Here is a 14,651-nt window from a genome sequence, read left to right on the forward strand (position 1 = left end):
CCGAAATATGAGGTCACTGCTGGAGAAAACTCTTGAAACGGGTGGTTTCAGAACGATGAAACTTCAGCGCTCTTTTCTAGCATCAAGGTCAAGAGATTTTCTGGCATCAGGAGCTGAACTCCTGATCATTGCCCAGCTCGAGTCAGTGAAACAGCAAGGGCTGGCACCAAACAGCAGGACAGGGCCACCAAACCCACCCCGCTGCTCCCTTTTCTGCCTCATCCCTCCCTGGCCTGGCAGAAGAGCCAGGAGTTCCCTGCAGGGCCCAGCACCTCCCTGGTTTCTGTCACTGCAGTGACCCGTTCATGGCTCTTTACTCCCCTGGCTGGAAGGTTTCCCTGTGGGAAGCACTCAGCTCCAGGAGAACAGGCTGTGTGTCCTGTGGGATCTTCGTGTTCAGCAATCTCCTCTCCCTCCCAAGGGGTTTTACCTTGGGAGACAAACTGAGCCACAGCAAGCACGGCTGGTTCAGTGGCCTGGCTGGCAAATTAATGACCACTGAGGAAAACAAAGCTAAATTTAGTTCTTTAGATGTGAGCAGGGAGGGCTCATCAGGGCAGAGGAATTCAATTGTAGTTAAAGCACCTATTTACATTCTTTTCGAGATTTGCTACTGATACCCCATTCCCAAAAATGCAGAACTGGGTCACAGGATGTCTGTGGGGAATGGGCTGCAAACGCTCTGAGGAAGGAATTAGTTTTAGAGGAGGATCAAATGATTCCCAGCTTTGACCCGAGGACAGTAGTTTCAGGAGGGCTGGCAGAAGTGCCCATCTCACCTTTCTGGATAAACCAGCAGCACTAGGAAACCTCAAAGATCAAAGGCACCCTTGCTGATGGATGCAGGGCTTCCCCCACACACCTCCAGCAGAAATTAAACACCACAATCAGTGGCCACCACTGGATCAGTAACTGCTTGGAACAGAAATATTTTAGGAAAGAGAAGATGAAGTTTTAACTAAATCAGCTTCTCAGTACTTCCCAATCTTTCCATGAGGACGGAGCTCTTGGTTTCACCTGGAAGCTGTAACTTGCAGACCAAGCAGCTCAGCACATTTCCATCCGGAATTTTCAGCAGAACCAGCTTCAGAAACTGAAATCCTTCCCAGCAATGCACAACTCAGGGCAGTCATGACCACATTTAAAACCTTGTTGGTCTTGAGAAACGCTAATCCAGTTTGGCAAAGCTGCCTGTGGGAGCAGGCAGAGCCCTGCAGGGACAGGATGCTCCTGAGCAGGAGTTCTCTTGTCACTCAGGTCTCATGATTCCACCAAAGGATCATGAGAAACAGCCTCAGGCAGGGCTGGCAGCGCTGTCACAGGAAGGGAATGCCCGGCTGGTCACCTGCGCCTCCTGTCCCCGCGGTGTCACCTGCACCTCCTGTCCCCGCGGTGTCACCTGCACCTCCTGCCCCTGGAGCATCCCTCTCGTCCCCACCATCCCCACTCACAACGCTGGGCTGTGCACGTGGAGGTGACTGGAGGGATTCACCTCCTCTGGAGCCCCCAGCCGGGATCCTCAGCAGACAAGAAGCAGAACAACCTTTTACACCCCAAACTGCTCAGTCACAGGTCAGAGATCCATGGAGCTACCAAGGAGTCACCTCAAAGCTGAGAAGAGTTTGAATCCTAGACTGGTTTGGGTTGGAAAGGACCGTAAAGATCTCCTAGTTCCAAACCCCAAACCTCTCAGCTGTTACCCAAGACAGACACATCACGACACCAGAAAATGTCACCTTTGGCCTCAGAGGGCAAAGCCCCTGCACACACAGGAGAGCAGGGACACAGGGCACAGCTCCTGCTCTCCCAGAGGGCTGGAAGGGCCCGTGGCACCCACAGCTCCCACAGCGGGGACCTCCGAGCCACAGCTCCTGCAGCCACGGGCGTGGGGACAGCACCGGGTCCATCGCAGCCTCCGCCCTGGCCAGGGCTGCGGAGCCCCTGGGACAGCGGGGACAGCGCTGGGAGTCACCCCCAGCCCCCAGACAAGGCACAGACCCCCATCACCCCCAGACAAGGCACAGACCCCCCCATCACCCCCAGACAAGGCACAGAGCCCCCATCACCCCCATCGCCCCCAGCCCAGCCTTACCTGCCCGCCCGGCGCCCGGCAGTGCGGAGGGCGCAGCGCGGGCGGTGCCCGGTTAAATACCCGCGGGGAGCCGGCCCCGGTGGAACCGGCCCGGCCAATGGGAGCGGCGGGGCGGGAGGGCGGCGGGGGCGGCTCAGGTGAGGGGCCGGGGCCCCTCGGGGCATGGGGGGCGTGCGGAGCTGCGGTTTGTCCCCCCGGGAGGGACGGAGCTGGCAGGGTGTCCGTGGATCTGCCGGGGTGTCCATCCCCGGGTGCTTTGGAGTCACGGAATAGTGAATACCGGAGTTGGGAGGGGCCCGCACCCCCTGGCCCTGCACAGACACCCCAACAATCCCCCCTGGGCCTGCGAGCTGTTCCTGCAGGAGCTGCGCACGGGGGTCAAGCCCTGGAGCTGCCTGGGGACAGGAGCGGGGACAGGAGCTGAGCCCGCTTGTCCCCAGCTGGGGACAGAGGCTGCCCTCGGCTGCTCCTTGCAGAGGGTCACAGATGTTGTCAGTAAGTCCCAGGGAAGCAGGACACGGCGTTTGTGGTGTGCCCCATCATCCTCATCCTGATGTTTTCTTGGCAAACTCCCCCTCCCCACATCGGGGCTGCCCCTCTGAGGAGTCAGACGGGCTCTGCCCCCTCAGCGCGGGCCAGGCCCAGCAGACACCTGCTGATGAAACCTTCTGCTTCTCCCGTGTGCTGGGATTTTCAGGGTAGCAGTTGATTTATGTTTCTATCCTTGCAGAGGGCCCGGCAGTGCAGGACTCCAGGGAGCTCAGGGCTTTTTGACAGCTATAACAAATACTGAAAACTCCAGTTAATGCTTTTCTTTTCCATTTGTGCCTTTTCATCTTCAGCTCTCAAAAACTGGTTTGAAAACATCAATTAAGCTTCCTGTTGTCTGTTTTCAAGATCAGCGGGGGAGGAAACTGAGGCACAGGTAAAAATTATCTGAAGTCTTCTAACGCTATTACAGTGATTGAGTCACCTTGTTTTGGGCCACTGGATGCAGGAGACCTTGGCTCTGTTCCTGTATTGCCATTCAGGCAGGGAGGTGCCAATGATTTTTGAAAATGTGCTGTTAAGCTGACAAAAATGTAGACAATTGTCACTCCTCAGCTTTGGGGTCGGAAGGAATCCTCATCCTGAGGCTGACTTAGCTGGGAAAGGCTGGAAAGGCCTCTGGAGCTCAGGCACTCCTGGAGAGCTGCCAGGGGGGGAGATCTCACACAGCCCCTCTGTCTGTGGGACCCATTGGGTCTGGAGAGAGCATTAATGGAGAAGCAGTTCCCAATGCCCACCCTGAACCTCTCCAGTAACAAATTGTGGCTTTTGCTTTGATCACCTGCACTGCTGGAAAGTCCTTGTGCATTGTGTGAACTCCATATTCTGTCCTCACCTGGGAACCTGACACAGTCACAGGATCCCAGAATGGACTGGGTGGGAAGGACCTTAAGTTTTTGGTGCAGTTCTGAAGTGTTTGATATCTTGTACTAAAACTGAAGTCAGCCAGGAGATTTTAACAATTGTGATGTTTGTAAGGGAAATAAAAGCTGTTCTTGTCTGTCCTGTGAAGAGCTGATGAAGTGAAGGTTTTTTTACAGGAGCAGGGAATCAAGAAATGAGTCCTGTGTGTTTTGCAGTGTTGGCCTGGCACGGCCAGTGCTGCATCCTCAGGTAACGTGTCAGTGATCCACTGCCAGGGGTTCCCGGGTGTGGAGGGCCCCAGTGGGTCACTTGTGGTGGGGATGGGGAAAGTCTCACGGGACAGGTTCTATTTCATCCCCTGAGTGAGTGGAACAGCCCTGTCTGCACCAGGCACCTTCATGTGGCTGTGGTGGGGCACAGGGGAATGTGAGAAGTGATAACCAGTAATTAAAATTGACCAGGCAATGTTTGATATCTAATGTGTGGGTTTGATATTAGGGTGAAATATCAGTGCTGGGATTTCCTGCTGGGTGGCAGAACTGCCTGCAGGGTCAGGAGAAGATTGGGGGGATTGCAGTGGCAGAGCAAAGGTTTGCACAATGGTTTCTGTGACCCTTGGTGCTGTATAAAAGGCACAGATTTAAATCTGAGATAAAATCATCACTAAGGTTTGGTGGGCGTGGGAAGGGCGTGGGAGGAGGTGGAGAAACACGTTTGGGGAAGGGAGAGGAGCTGGCTGGAGCATGGGAGCCCTGTGCAGCCCTGAGCAAAGCTGCAGCATCCAGACCTGGGGCAGGATCCTTGAGGAGCGAACCCCTCCCTCCTGGTGCACCTGTGGGAGCCAGGAGCTCCTGTCCCCCAGCCCTGCTGCTCCTGCTGGCCTTCAGCTCCCTCCTGGCTCTGCCTGGGGACGAGGCCTCACCTCGAGCTTCTCACTTGTCCCGTCCTGGTGGGGTTTCTGCTGAGTGCAAACCTGCAGGTGTGTGGGGGATTTGGAGGGTCTGCCCTGTGTTGGGAGTTCCTTTCCTGCTCTGGGGTGTGTCACAGCTCAGCATTGTCCCTTTGGGGCCCAGAGGCCACACGTGACACTGGAGTTGCCACTGCAAATGTTCATCTGCTGCAGCAGAAATCCTCTTGCTCTCCCAGGGCACTGACTCCATGAGTGATCTGTCACCGTGCCATGTCACCTTCCCCATGTCACCTTCCCCGTGGTGACCTTCCCTGGGGCAGGCACAGGCACGAGAAGTGATGAGAATGATGATTCAGGGCTGGGGCATGAGGAGCTTTGGTTCTGTTCCAAGCAAACCCTTGGGGTCCTGCAGGGCCCACGGAGGGGACAGCTTTGGGTCATTGTCATTCACTGCTGTGCCAAGGCCACCAACCTTCCTGGTGCCTCCAGGCCTTCAGAGCAGTCTGCTGGGTCAGGACACGCTGCAGGTCTCTGCTGCCCTCCTGCTGCATCAGCCCAGCAGGGCCCTCCTGTCCCCTGTGCCCTTGGCTCACCTTGAGGGTCCCCACTCCTGCTCCCCTCCCCGCAGCTCACCTGGGCTCCCCAGCCCCTGTTCCCCTGCAGGTCCTGCTCCCCTCCCAGGAGCTCCCCTGGGCTCCCCAGCCCCTGTTCCCCTGCAGGTCCTGCTCCCCTCCCCGCAGCTCACCTGGGCTCCCCAGCCCCTGTTCCCCTGCAGGTCCTGCTGCCCCTGGCCTGCTGGTGTGACAGGCCTGAATCATCACCTGTCCCTGGGAACAGCTATGCAAGGAATATGTATTTATGCACCTAAAAGCATAAATGGCAGTGCCTGTGTCCTGGTTTTGGCTGGGATAGAGTTAATTTTCTTCCCAGTAGCTGGTTCAGTGCTGTGTTTTGGATTTAGCATGGGAATAATGCTGATAACAACCGATGTTGTAGTTGTGGCCGAGTTGTGCTTACTCCAAATCAAGGACTTCAGTTTCCCAGGCTCTGCCAGCGAGCAGGGCACGGGGAGCTGGCTGGGAGCGTGGCCAGGAGGGCTGACCTGGGCTGGCCAGAGGGATGATCCATTCCACAGAACATCCTCCCAGTACAGAACATCCTCCCAGTACAGAACTGGGGCCTGGGGCCTGTCTGTCTGCGGGGTGAGCCAGGGGTGCCGAACAACTGCACTGGGCAGCTCTGCAGGGAGGAATTCCTTCCCAGTGTCCGAGAACCTCTCAGGCTGCAGGAAGGGCTGTGGTGGGCCCAGGTTAATCCTCCAGTACATCCACACGGGCTCGTGTCCAGGCAGAGCCTCGGCCCTGGGAGGAAGGGAAGCCTGGCCCGGGCAGGCCGCGGGTCAGAGACGCTCCCGAGTGCCCGAGACCCCCGGCCTGGCCCGGGCAGGCCCTGGCGCTCCGTGCCTCACCGGGGGCCATGGCGGGCCCGGAGGGGAGCGCGGTGCGGCAGAGGCGCGGCAGAGGCGCCGCTCAGCAGGCATGGCCGGGCCGGGAGGGCACCACAGCCCCACCACAGCCCCACCACAGCCCCACCACAGCCCCACCACAGCCGCTGCCGTGTTCTGGTGCGCAGGGGGGCCGTGGGCAGGCAGGGGGGCGCGGGGACCGGGGTGTGCCGGAGTTTGCCGGGGTTTGCCGGGGCCTCCCGCGCCTCGTGCTCCTTTGTCCGCGGCGCCGCGCGGGCGCAGCCTCGGCGCGGCTCTTCCGGCCCAAGCGCCGCCATCCCCGCCCGGCCTCTCTCCCCCACAGACACCGAGCCTCGGCCTTTCGTCCTTCTCTTGCAGCAGGCTCCTCTCAGGGGCCTCCTGGCCACGCTTTCCCCCTTCCAATGGTTGTTTTAAGCAAAAATTATCATTTTTAATTTCCTCGTAGTGGAAATGGTTTTGGGGATAAACATCCCGCAGGATCGGCCCTTTCTGTCGGCTCACGCGGCCGCGCCACGGCCCTGCCGTGTCACCCAGGCCATGCTGTCACCAGAGGGGCCCTGCAGAGTGCCACAAGCCCCCCTGGAGCTAACGGCCTGGGGAGTTAGAGCCCTGCTGCGGATTACTTGGTTTATTTGGACTATTCTGTTTATTCGAATTCGTTTATTCGGATTATTCGCTTTATTCGCATCATTCGGATTATTCGCTTTATTCGCATCAGGGCAGGGCCTGGAGCCCCCGGGGGGACAGGACCCCTCTGGAAGGGTGGCTGTCACAGGGAGGTCACTGGAGTCTCCCGTCCCGCTGGGGCTCCCCGGGGCCGGGTTTTAGGACAATGCCCGGTACCGTGCCCGCGGCCCCGGGGTTGGCGGTGATGGAGCCCCTGGGGATTGCCGGGGTTTCGCCCCCCCCCCCCCATCGCAGCGGAGCGGGGCCGCCGGGCCGGGCCGCTGGCGGGGGATCCCCGCGGTCGCCCCCGGTTCCCGGGGTGTTTTCCCGGTCCCGTTTCCCCCCGGGGCCTCCCCCGGTCCCGGGAGGCGGCGGCGGCCCCGCCCCGCCCGCGCGTTCCCGCCAGCGGCGGCCAATGGGCGCGCGCGGGGCGCGCACGGGGCTTTTCCGCGCCAAACTCCAAAGCCCGCGGAGAGCGCGCGCCGCACCGGCTGCAGCACCGCACCCGGTGAGCCCCGGCCCCGGCACCGCACCCCGGTGAGCCCGCGGGAGCCCCGGCACCGGCACCGCACCCCGGTGAGCCCGCGGGAGCCCCGGCACCGGCACCGCACCCGGTGAGCCCGCGGGAGCCCCGGCACCGCGCCCCGGTGAGCCCGCGGGAGCCCCGGCCCCGGCACCGCACCCCGGTGAGCCCGCGGGAGCCCCGGCCCCGGCACCGCACCCCGGTGAGCCCGCGGGAGCCCCGGCCCCGGCACCGCACCCCGGTGAGTCCGCGGGAGCCCCGGCACCGCACCCCGGTGAGTCCGCGGGAGCCCCGGCACCGACACCGCCGCCCCATCGGATCCCGCCGCGGGCCGGGGAGCGGCCGGTGGCACCGGGAGCGGGAGGACAGCGAGGGGCGCAGGGGTTCCCCCGAGCCGGGGCGCTGCGGGAAGCGGCGGGAGCGCTCCGCGGTGCCCGTGCGGTGACAGCTGGCTCGGTGCCCGGAGGAGACGCGTCGCTCGGGGCCGCGACAGCGGGACCGACCCCCGCCCCCGCACGGGCCCGCGGGAGGGGGTGTGCCCGTCAGGGGCGGTGCCGGCGGCACTGGTGCCCTGCGGGCCCGGGGAGTGGCATCGCCCCGCAGGGTGCGCGGGGATGACGCGGCCGGGCTGGGGCGGGTCCGGGCGCGGCGGGGGTCAGTGACACCCCGCGGTTCCCGCCGGTCCCGGGGCGGGTGCGCTGTACCGGGGCGCGGGGCGGGCACGGCCCCTTTAAGGCCACGCGCTGCCCCCCCCGCCTTTATCTCCTCTGTCATTTGCATAATCGCGCGAGACTCGGCGCGTGGGCGCGGCGGGCGCGTTTCAATTGTGGCGCGAGATACGGTCGGCGCGAGCCGAGCCGTTAGGCTCCCGCGTGGGGGGGCGGGGCCAGCTCCCCGCAGCCAATCAGCGGCCGAGCCGGCCGGGCCGCCGGCCAATGGCGTGCGGCGCGCGCGCGCGAGGGCGGTGCGGGCGCGGGCGCCGGGCCCGCCCCGCCGGTGCCGCCGCTGAGCGCGGTCCATTCCCGGGGCAGCGCCGGCGCCATGTGGATCCAGGTGCGCACCATGGACGGCAGCCAGACGCACCGCGTGGACTCGCTCTCCAAGCTCACCAAGGTGGAGGGGCTGCGCCTGCGGATACACGAGGTGTTCGGCGTGGAGCCCCAGCGGCAGCGGCTCTTCTACCGCGGCAAGCAGGTACCGGCGCGGCGGGGGCTTTGACAGCCCGGCACCGGCAGCGGCGCGGAGCCCGGGCACCCCCGCCCGGCCCCGTCCTCCCTCCAGCTGGGGACGGCTGTTTTAATTTAGTTCATTTTAATTGCGTGGAAGTGAGGGGGTTTGCTGCCATCTAGTGATGCCCGGCTCCCTCCCGCGCTGCTCCTTCCGCGGGTTTGCCAGGAGGGGAGCCAGCTGCAGAGTAGCCTTTATTCTTACTTTTCGTTACTATTTTCCAGCTAATGTGTTGCTCTTCTGCCTTGACATCGCCTTTATGAAGTGTCTGAAAATTACCAGTGATTTTATGGTCTTTAAAGTGCTTAATGTTTTTGAGCCTTGCAAGTTTCACTGCTCTGAAAGCCTTAAAGATCTCATTTTTCTTTGTAAACTGGAAAAAGCAACTCATGATTTTGAAGCTCTTCAGCTCTGACATCAAATTCTCACTGCATACAGAGCACTTGAATGGCTTAGTGCTGTGTTATGTTCTCACTCATACGTTTACAATTGCTATTGTACAACTGTTTTCTTCCCTGTGAGTTAATAATATTACTAAATTAGCACTGAAGTCAACCAAAGCCATTTTAAAATGCAATTGCTCTGCCTAGTCCTATGCTGCTAAACCTTCGTGCTAGAGAAACTCCTGGTCTGGTGTTTGGTTGATCACAGGATTAATTTCAGGAAAAGCAGCGGGATGCTGAGTTGGCTGGAGATGGAGAATTCTTTCTAGCTGCTTTTCTTTCTGTTTTAGGCTGTCTTGAGCTAACTGTACTCTGTAATTAGCAGGTGTGGCTGTAGAACATGGAAATACACCTGGACTAGCCTCAGTCTAAGCTCAGGTACCCGTTCTAGCACAAAAAGAGGAGTGTAGGATGGTGGAACCCACCTTTCTGTGGGTTAGTGTAGATCTGGGTGCGTTAATGACCCATTTGTGTTGTAAATGAAGCGCTGAGGGCGGGTGGTTCAGGCAGGTGCCGCCTGTCAGCCTCAGCTGGGCCTGTGCAGAGTGCCAGGGTCAAACAGAATTTCACAAGTGGGGATTTCTCAGTCAGGAGCTCCTGCCCTCCAAAGGGAATCAATCCCTCCTGCAGCTCCAGTTCCTCGGTGCGGGCAGGAACCATCCCCAGCGTGGTCCAGCCTCTGCTGGGCCCCGTTCCCGTTCCCATTGTGCTCTGGCTGCTGGAATCCCTGCAAATATTCAGTGTCTTACTCGTGAGCGTTTTGAAATGGGGTTAGAAAATTAGCTGTTGGTTCAAACCCGCCTCCTTTGCTGGAGGTTTCTCGTCAGTCTCGGGCTCTTCTTTCTGCTTTGAGCTCCTGTGGTTTCCTGCCCTGCTCCTCTGCTCTTCCATTTCGCTCTGCACCTGTTGCCACTCGTGTCCTCTGCTGCTGTTCCGTGCTTGTGACGCTGTCTCGGCTCAGAAGAAACAACCAATTTCTGCTGTGTCCTTACACACCTCGAGGAGTTTTCATCTCTAAACCAGCAAAAAGCTCAGAGCCCTTCCTGTGCAGTCAGATTTCCAGGGATTGTTCCAGAGCCATTTGATGCCATAAATCAGAATTGAATTATCATAGTGATTCCTGTGAAGTGTAAATTTTTGTGGTTTTGCTCTGCTTCCCCCCGATAGAGAACAAAGCTCCAGGGATTGCTTTTTCTGGTGGTTTGGACTGGAAGGGGATGATCATTTCCTGTATAATTTCTTAGTCAGACCTTAAATATGTGGGGAAGCTTGTCTGAACTTCTGACTGCTCTGTGGGCTCCAGCCTCACATGTTAACTCTAAAATGGTTGTGCTCCTGAGAGCTCCTGAGAGTTATCGAGGGACCTCTTTCTCCCTCTGCACTTCTCTTTTTGCAGGGGCAGGGTCTTGGTTTGACTACAAACCGTGCCAGACTTGCCAAATAAACTCTTAGAATGAGAGAGGGTGTGAAATTAGGGCACGCCTGGCCACGCTAAAGAGCGATTGGGGAGTTTCAAGTTGAATTGAACCTTTTTTGATTTTGCTTTCAATGGAAAAAACGTGTGTTTGCTGGGAGAAGAGTGTGATTAACTCTGGCTTCTCCTTACTGCTATGATGAATGGAGATGGTGTAACAATGATCTGGATCACACACAATTAATATATAAAGACAGTCAGAATTAGCATTTGGTATGTGTCTGAGTTGAGTAAGGAATCATTTCCCTTTGAATTTGTAGGTAATGTGGAATTATCCTTGAATCCTGGCGGGAATGTGGGGGGTCTGCAGTTGTTTAATTGACGTTTCTCGGGAATTTGCTGCAAACTTTTCCAGCTCTCGTAGAGGCTGGGTAGCAAGTCCAGGGCAGCATGGGAGCCTTGCCCTTGCAGACTGGGGTGACTAAAAACACTTTAAAGGGCAGAGTGAGGGGGAGAAGGGCCCAGGGATGGCCCCAGGGGTGCTGTGAGGGTCCCAGGGGTGCTGTGATGGCCCCAGGGGTGCTGTGGTGGTCCCGGGGGTGCTGTGGTGGTCCCGGGGGTGCTGTGGTGGTCCCGGGGGTGCTGTGGTGGTCCCAGGGGTGCTGTGGTGGTCCCAGGGGTGCTGTGATGGTCTCAGGGGTGCTGTGGTGGTCCCAGGGGTGCTGTGGTGGCCCCGAGGGTGCTGTGGTGGTCCCAGGGGTGCTGTGGTGGCCCCAGGGCCGCTGTGATGGCCCCACGGCCGCTGTGATGGTCCCAGGGGTGCTGTGATGGCCCCACGGCCGCTGTGGTGGCCCCAGGGCCACGTGGCGCGTGCTGGCGGGCAGAGCCGGCGGCGCCGCGGGCCTGGCGTGGGTGACCGGCGCGTTCGGTGCTCTCCCCTAGATGGAGGACGGGCACTCCCTGTTCGACTACAGCGTGGGCCTGAACGACATCGTGCAGCTGCTGGTCAGACAAAGCCCGGCCGTGCTGCCTGCTGCGGGCAAGGAGAAGGACCCGGAGCTCTCGGACACCGACTCCGGCTGCGGCCCCAGCGAGTCCGACAAAAGCTCCCACAACGGGGAGGCTGCGCTGGAGCTGGAGGGACAGCCCGGCCCGGCGGGGCAGCCCCCCGGCACCGCGCCCTGCCTCGGCCTCTACAAGGTGGGTTTGCACGGGCTGAGCCCCCAGACCCGCGCCCTGCCACGGGAATTGTTCTCTGCGGCCGAGAAGGGCTGACAATCTTCCGTACCCCAATTGTGTGGGCAGTTCCTTTCTTCCTCTCAAACCCTCCACCAACAAAGACAGAAATACCAACCAAGCCACAAACCAATTCAATGCAACATGCTGTAGGTCCAAATACTTAATTTCTTTTATTTTGTCCTTTGAACTAAAACTACAATACATTGGTTCATTTTTAAAGGCATTCAGAGTGTCTGGTTTGATTTTTTTACAAAATTTCCCAATATTTTTGCTTGGAGACACTACATCTGTCAAAGCTGAAACTTTCTTGAATGAACAAAAGAAAATCTTGAGCAGCTGTTCAGAATAATTTTACTTCTCTGTTTCAATGGATTTTATTACAGATCTAGTGATGTCTTTGCCAGGTTGTGAGCAAGACACTTTGAAACTCTGTTACAGACTAAGCAGTAGTGGTTGGGCTGGCTAACAGGGCTGGGTTTGCATGTGCTGGTGTGGGATGGATTTATAACCTTACAAATTCAGCCCAAGCAGACTGCAGGGCTGCACAACAGGACCAGGAGAGCAGAGGAAATCTTAATTTTTAAGGTGATCAGTTAAATATCTTGATAATAGTGCAGTTCTTGAGATGGTTAAATCTTCAAGTAGGTTGGAAATGAGTGCCTAATCTGCAAATCCCTTTTGGTGAGCTGTGCTCTTTGCTCTGTACAGATCAATGACTTGGTGGATGCTCGGGACACGGACATGGGAGCGTGGTTTGAAGCCACGGTTGTGAATGTAACCAGGAAAAAACCCACCAGTGAATCAGCTGAGAGCTGCACAGAGCCTGAGCAGCCCACAGCTGTCCCTGAAGAAGATGTAATTTATCATGTGAAATATGATGAGTGAGTTTGGTTTTGTTGCCTTCTTGACCAGTAAAGTCATTCAGGTCATGATGTTGATGGGAAATTTTATTGCAGATTTTGCTCAAGTTAAAACAGAACTGGGCAGTGACTTAGTAATTGTCACTGAGCCCTGGCAGCTGCAAGGTTGTTTTGTAGTCGGAATTCCAGGGGGTTGGGATCGTGTTTTTATGGATACCAGCATTTATAGGAAGTGCTGGTGTCCAAGTGTAGAAGGGAGCAAAGTCAAAATGGCTGGGTCTGTGTGGGAGGAGATTTTATCCTTGGTGTTCTCGTGCTGCACAGCAAAATCAGCCTGTGTGCATAACCCCAGTTCCTCCTCAGAACCGATGCTGAATCTGATTTTTGTTGTGTCCCTCCCCTGAAGTTACCCCGAGAACGGGGTGGTGCAGATGAGCTCCAGCAACGTCCGGGCGCGGGCTCGGACCATCCTCAAGTGGCAGCAGCTGGAGGTGGGGCAGGTGGTGATGGTCAACTACAACCCCGACGAGCCCAAGGAGAGGGGCTTCTGGTACGATGCTGAGATCCTGCAGAAAAGGGAAACAAAAATGTCCAGGGAGCTCAGTGCAAAGATACTGCTCGGGTAAGAGGTTCATGTGGAATAAACGGAATTCCCCTGCTCTGCTGCAGCTTTCTGAGGGACTCTGCTGGCAAAGAATGGTGCAACAGCAGTGCTGGGGACAGATGAGAAGTGGCCTGTCCTTTTTGGGTGATTAACTTCAGCATTCTGCAATTCTGATCAACTTCCACTGAGGAACTGGACACTTTAAGGAGTGCTGATCCATGGATTCACCTAATGCTGAGAGGATGCAAAGCCCTGTACTCCCTGTGAGGCAAATTATTGTTTGTGTTAATTATCCACAGTGGCTTTACAAAAACTGCAGTGTATTTCTGGAGATAGGATGATATAGAATGAACTCTCACTTTATAAAGGTGATGGAAAGTTATTCCAGTTCTCTCCTAAAGGAGACTCTCAACTTCAGGAAGAAAAGGATATATTTTTTTAAAATTTCAGGTAATTTTCTCTGAGTTGCCAGAATATTCCTCCTTTTTCCTCTCACCACAGTGATTTTGACTTTTTAAGTATAAAATATGAGAAGCATTAGTCTGAGATACATTTGGGGGCAGGGTGAACAGTCACTCTTGATAATTGAAAAGCTGCTAATGCTTGGATTCTCCCTAAGACAAGAGGGGGTTAATTGTAATTGCATGAAAATGATTTGATTTTTAATGCCAGAGCAGTCTGGTGCATGCAGAACTCGAGCTCTGGGATACTTCCAAACTTTGATCTCTTTTCTCAACTTCTTCTAGGGAACCTGGGGATTCTTTGAATGACTGCACAATTATATTAGTGGATGAAATCTATAAAATTGAAGAGCCAGGCACTGCCTCTCCCATCAGTTCTGGTACCCCAAAACGTGAGTCTGATGTGGAGTTGTTGTCTCTGTGAGGATCAAAGCTCTGAGAGTGCCCAGACTCGTTTGGTGGTGCCTCTTTGGCCATTGCCCGTGGATTTTGGCACGTGCTGAGTGTGGTTTGTGTTTGCCCACAGGACAGAGTGGCCCTGTGTGCAAAGCCTGCAAGGACAACCCCAACAAGACCTGCAGGGTCTGTGCCTGTCACATCTGTGGGGGAAAGCAGGACCCAGATAAGCAGCTCATGTGTGACGAGTGTGACATGGCCTTCCACATCTACTGCCTCAACCCCCCCCTGAGCAGAATCCCAGATGAGGACTGGTACGTTCTGGGAGCTGTTGGGGTGTCCCAGTTACCCCAGTCAGGAGCAGGAGCTGAGGTCTGGGGCTTGGAGCTGCCCTTTGCAGTGGCTGTACAGGAATGTGTTTTGGGTTTGTGTTTTTTGGTAAAACTGCAAAGCTTTTCTTGAGCTTAATGAGAGTAGTTTTAAGCCAGTGGCTTGTACAGTCCTTTTCCTAGTTCTGGGATCTTGGTGCTTTTTTGTGTACCTGCCTAAGGCCAGGGCTTGGAGCAAGCTGGGACAGTGGGAGGTGTCCCTGCCTTGGCAGGGGTGGAACAAAATGAGCTTTAGGGTCCTTCCAACCCAAACCAGTCTGGGATTCAAAGAGCACCAGATGAGAACCTGATGTTGGGAGGCTTCAGCTGTGCAGTGGCTTTTTCATGGCTCACTGTACATGGGATGTACAGTGACAGGTGTGGGTAGTGAAAAACACCTTTCAACAGGCACAGAGTCAGTGAAATGCTCTGCTTTGTGCCCTCTGCCCTGTTCCAATGCTGGGTGCAGTGATTTTATGGCACATTGCAGTGGCTGGTGCAAGGACAGGAGCTGTTGTAGGTCAGGGTTCAGTATGGAGAGTTTCTGTG

At 56.8% G+C, this 14,651-nt stretch overlaps 1 protein-coding gene across 4 annotated transcripts in view; it reads left to right on the forward strand.

Moving 5' to 3' along the window:
• The window catches only part of UHRF1 (ubiquitin like with PHD and ring finger domains 1), a 28,178-nt gene that overhangs the window by 7,355 nt on the left and 6,172 nt on the right, over positions 1-14,651 (forward strand). The window contains exons 2-9 of one of the 4 annotated variants that reach the window (XM_063403425.1): positions 2,935-3,017; positions 3,682-3,754; positions 8,122-8,284; positions 11,117-11,374; positions 12,122-12,294; positions 12,680-12,895; positions 13,624-13,730; positions 13,865-14,048. In XM_063403425.1, the coding sequence (XP_063259495.1) occupies positions 3,699-3,754; positions 8,122-8,284; positions 11,117-11,374; positions 12,122-12,294; positions 12,680-12,895; positions 13,624-13,730; positions 13,865-14,048 (1,157 nt within the window). In that variant the 5' untranslated portion in view covers positions 2,935-3,017; positions 3,682-3,698. Of the gene's footprint in view, positions 1-2,934; positions 3,018-3,681; positions 3,755-6,575; positions 7,365-8,050; positions 8,285-11,116; positions 11,375-12,121; positions 12,295-12,679; positions 12,896-13,623; positions 13,731-13,864; positions 14,049-14,651 lie in introns of those variants that run through there. The other 3 variants (XM_063403427.1, XM_063403428.1, XM_063403426.1) reach the window with 3 other exon arrangements.

This window comes from Prinia subflava, chromosome 8, assembly GCF_021018805.1.
Source record: "Prinia subflava isolate CZ2003 ecotype Zambia chromosome 8, Cam_Psub_1.2, whole genome shotgun sequence".
Taxonomy (NCBI): domain Eukaryota; kingdom Metazoa; phylum Chordata; class Aves; order Passeriformes; family Cisticolidae; genus Prinia; species Prinia subflava.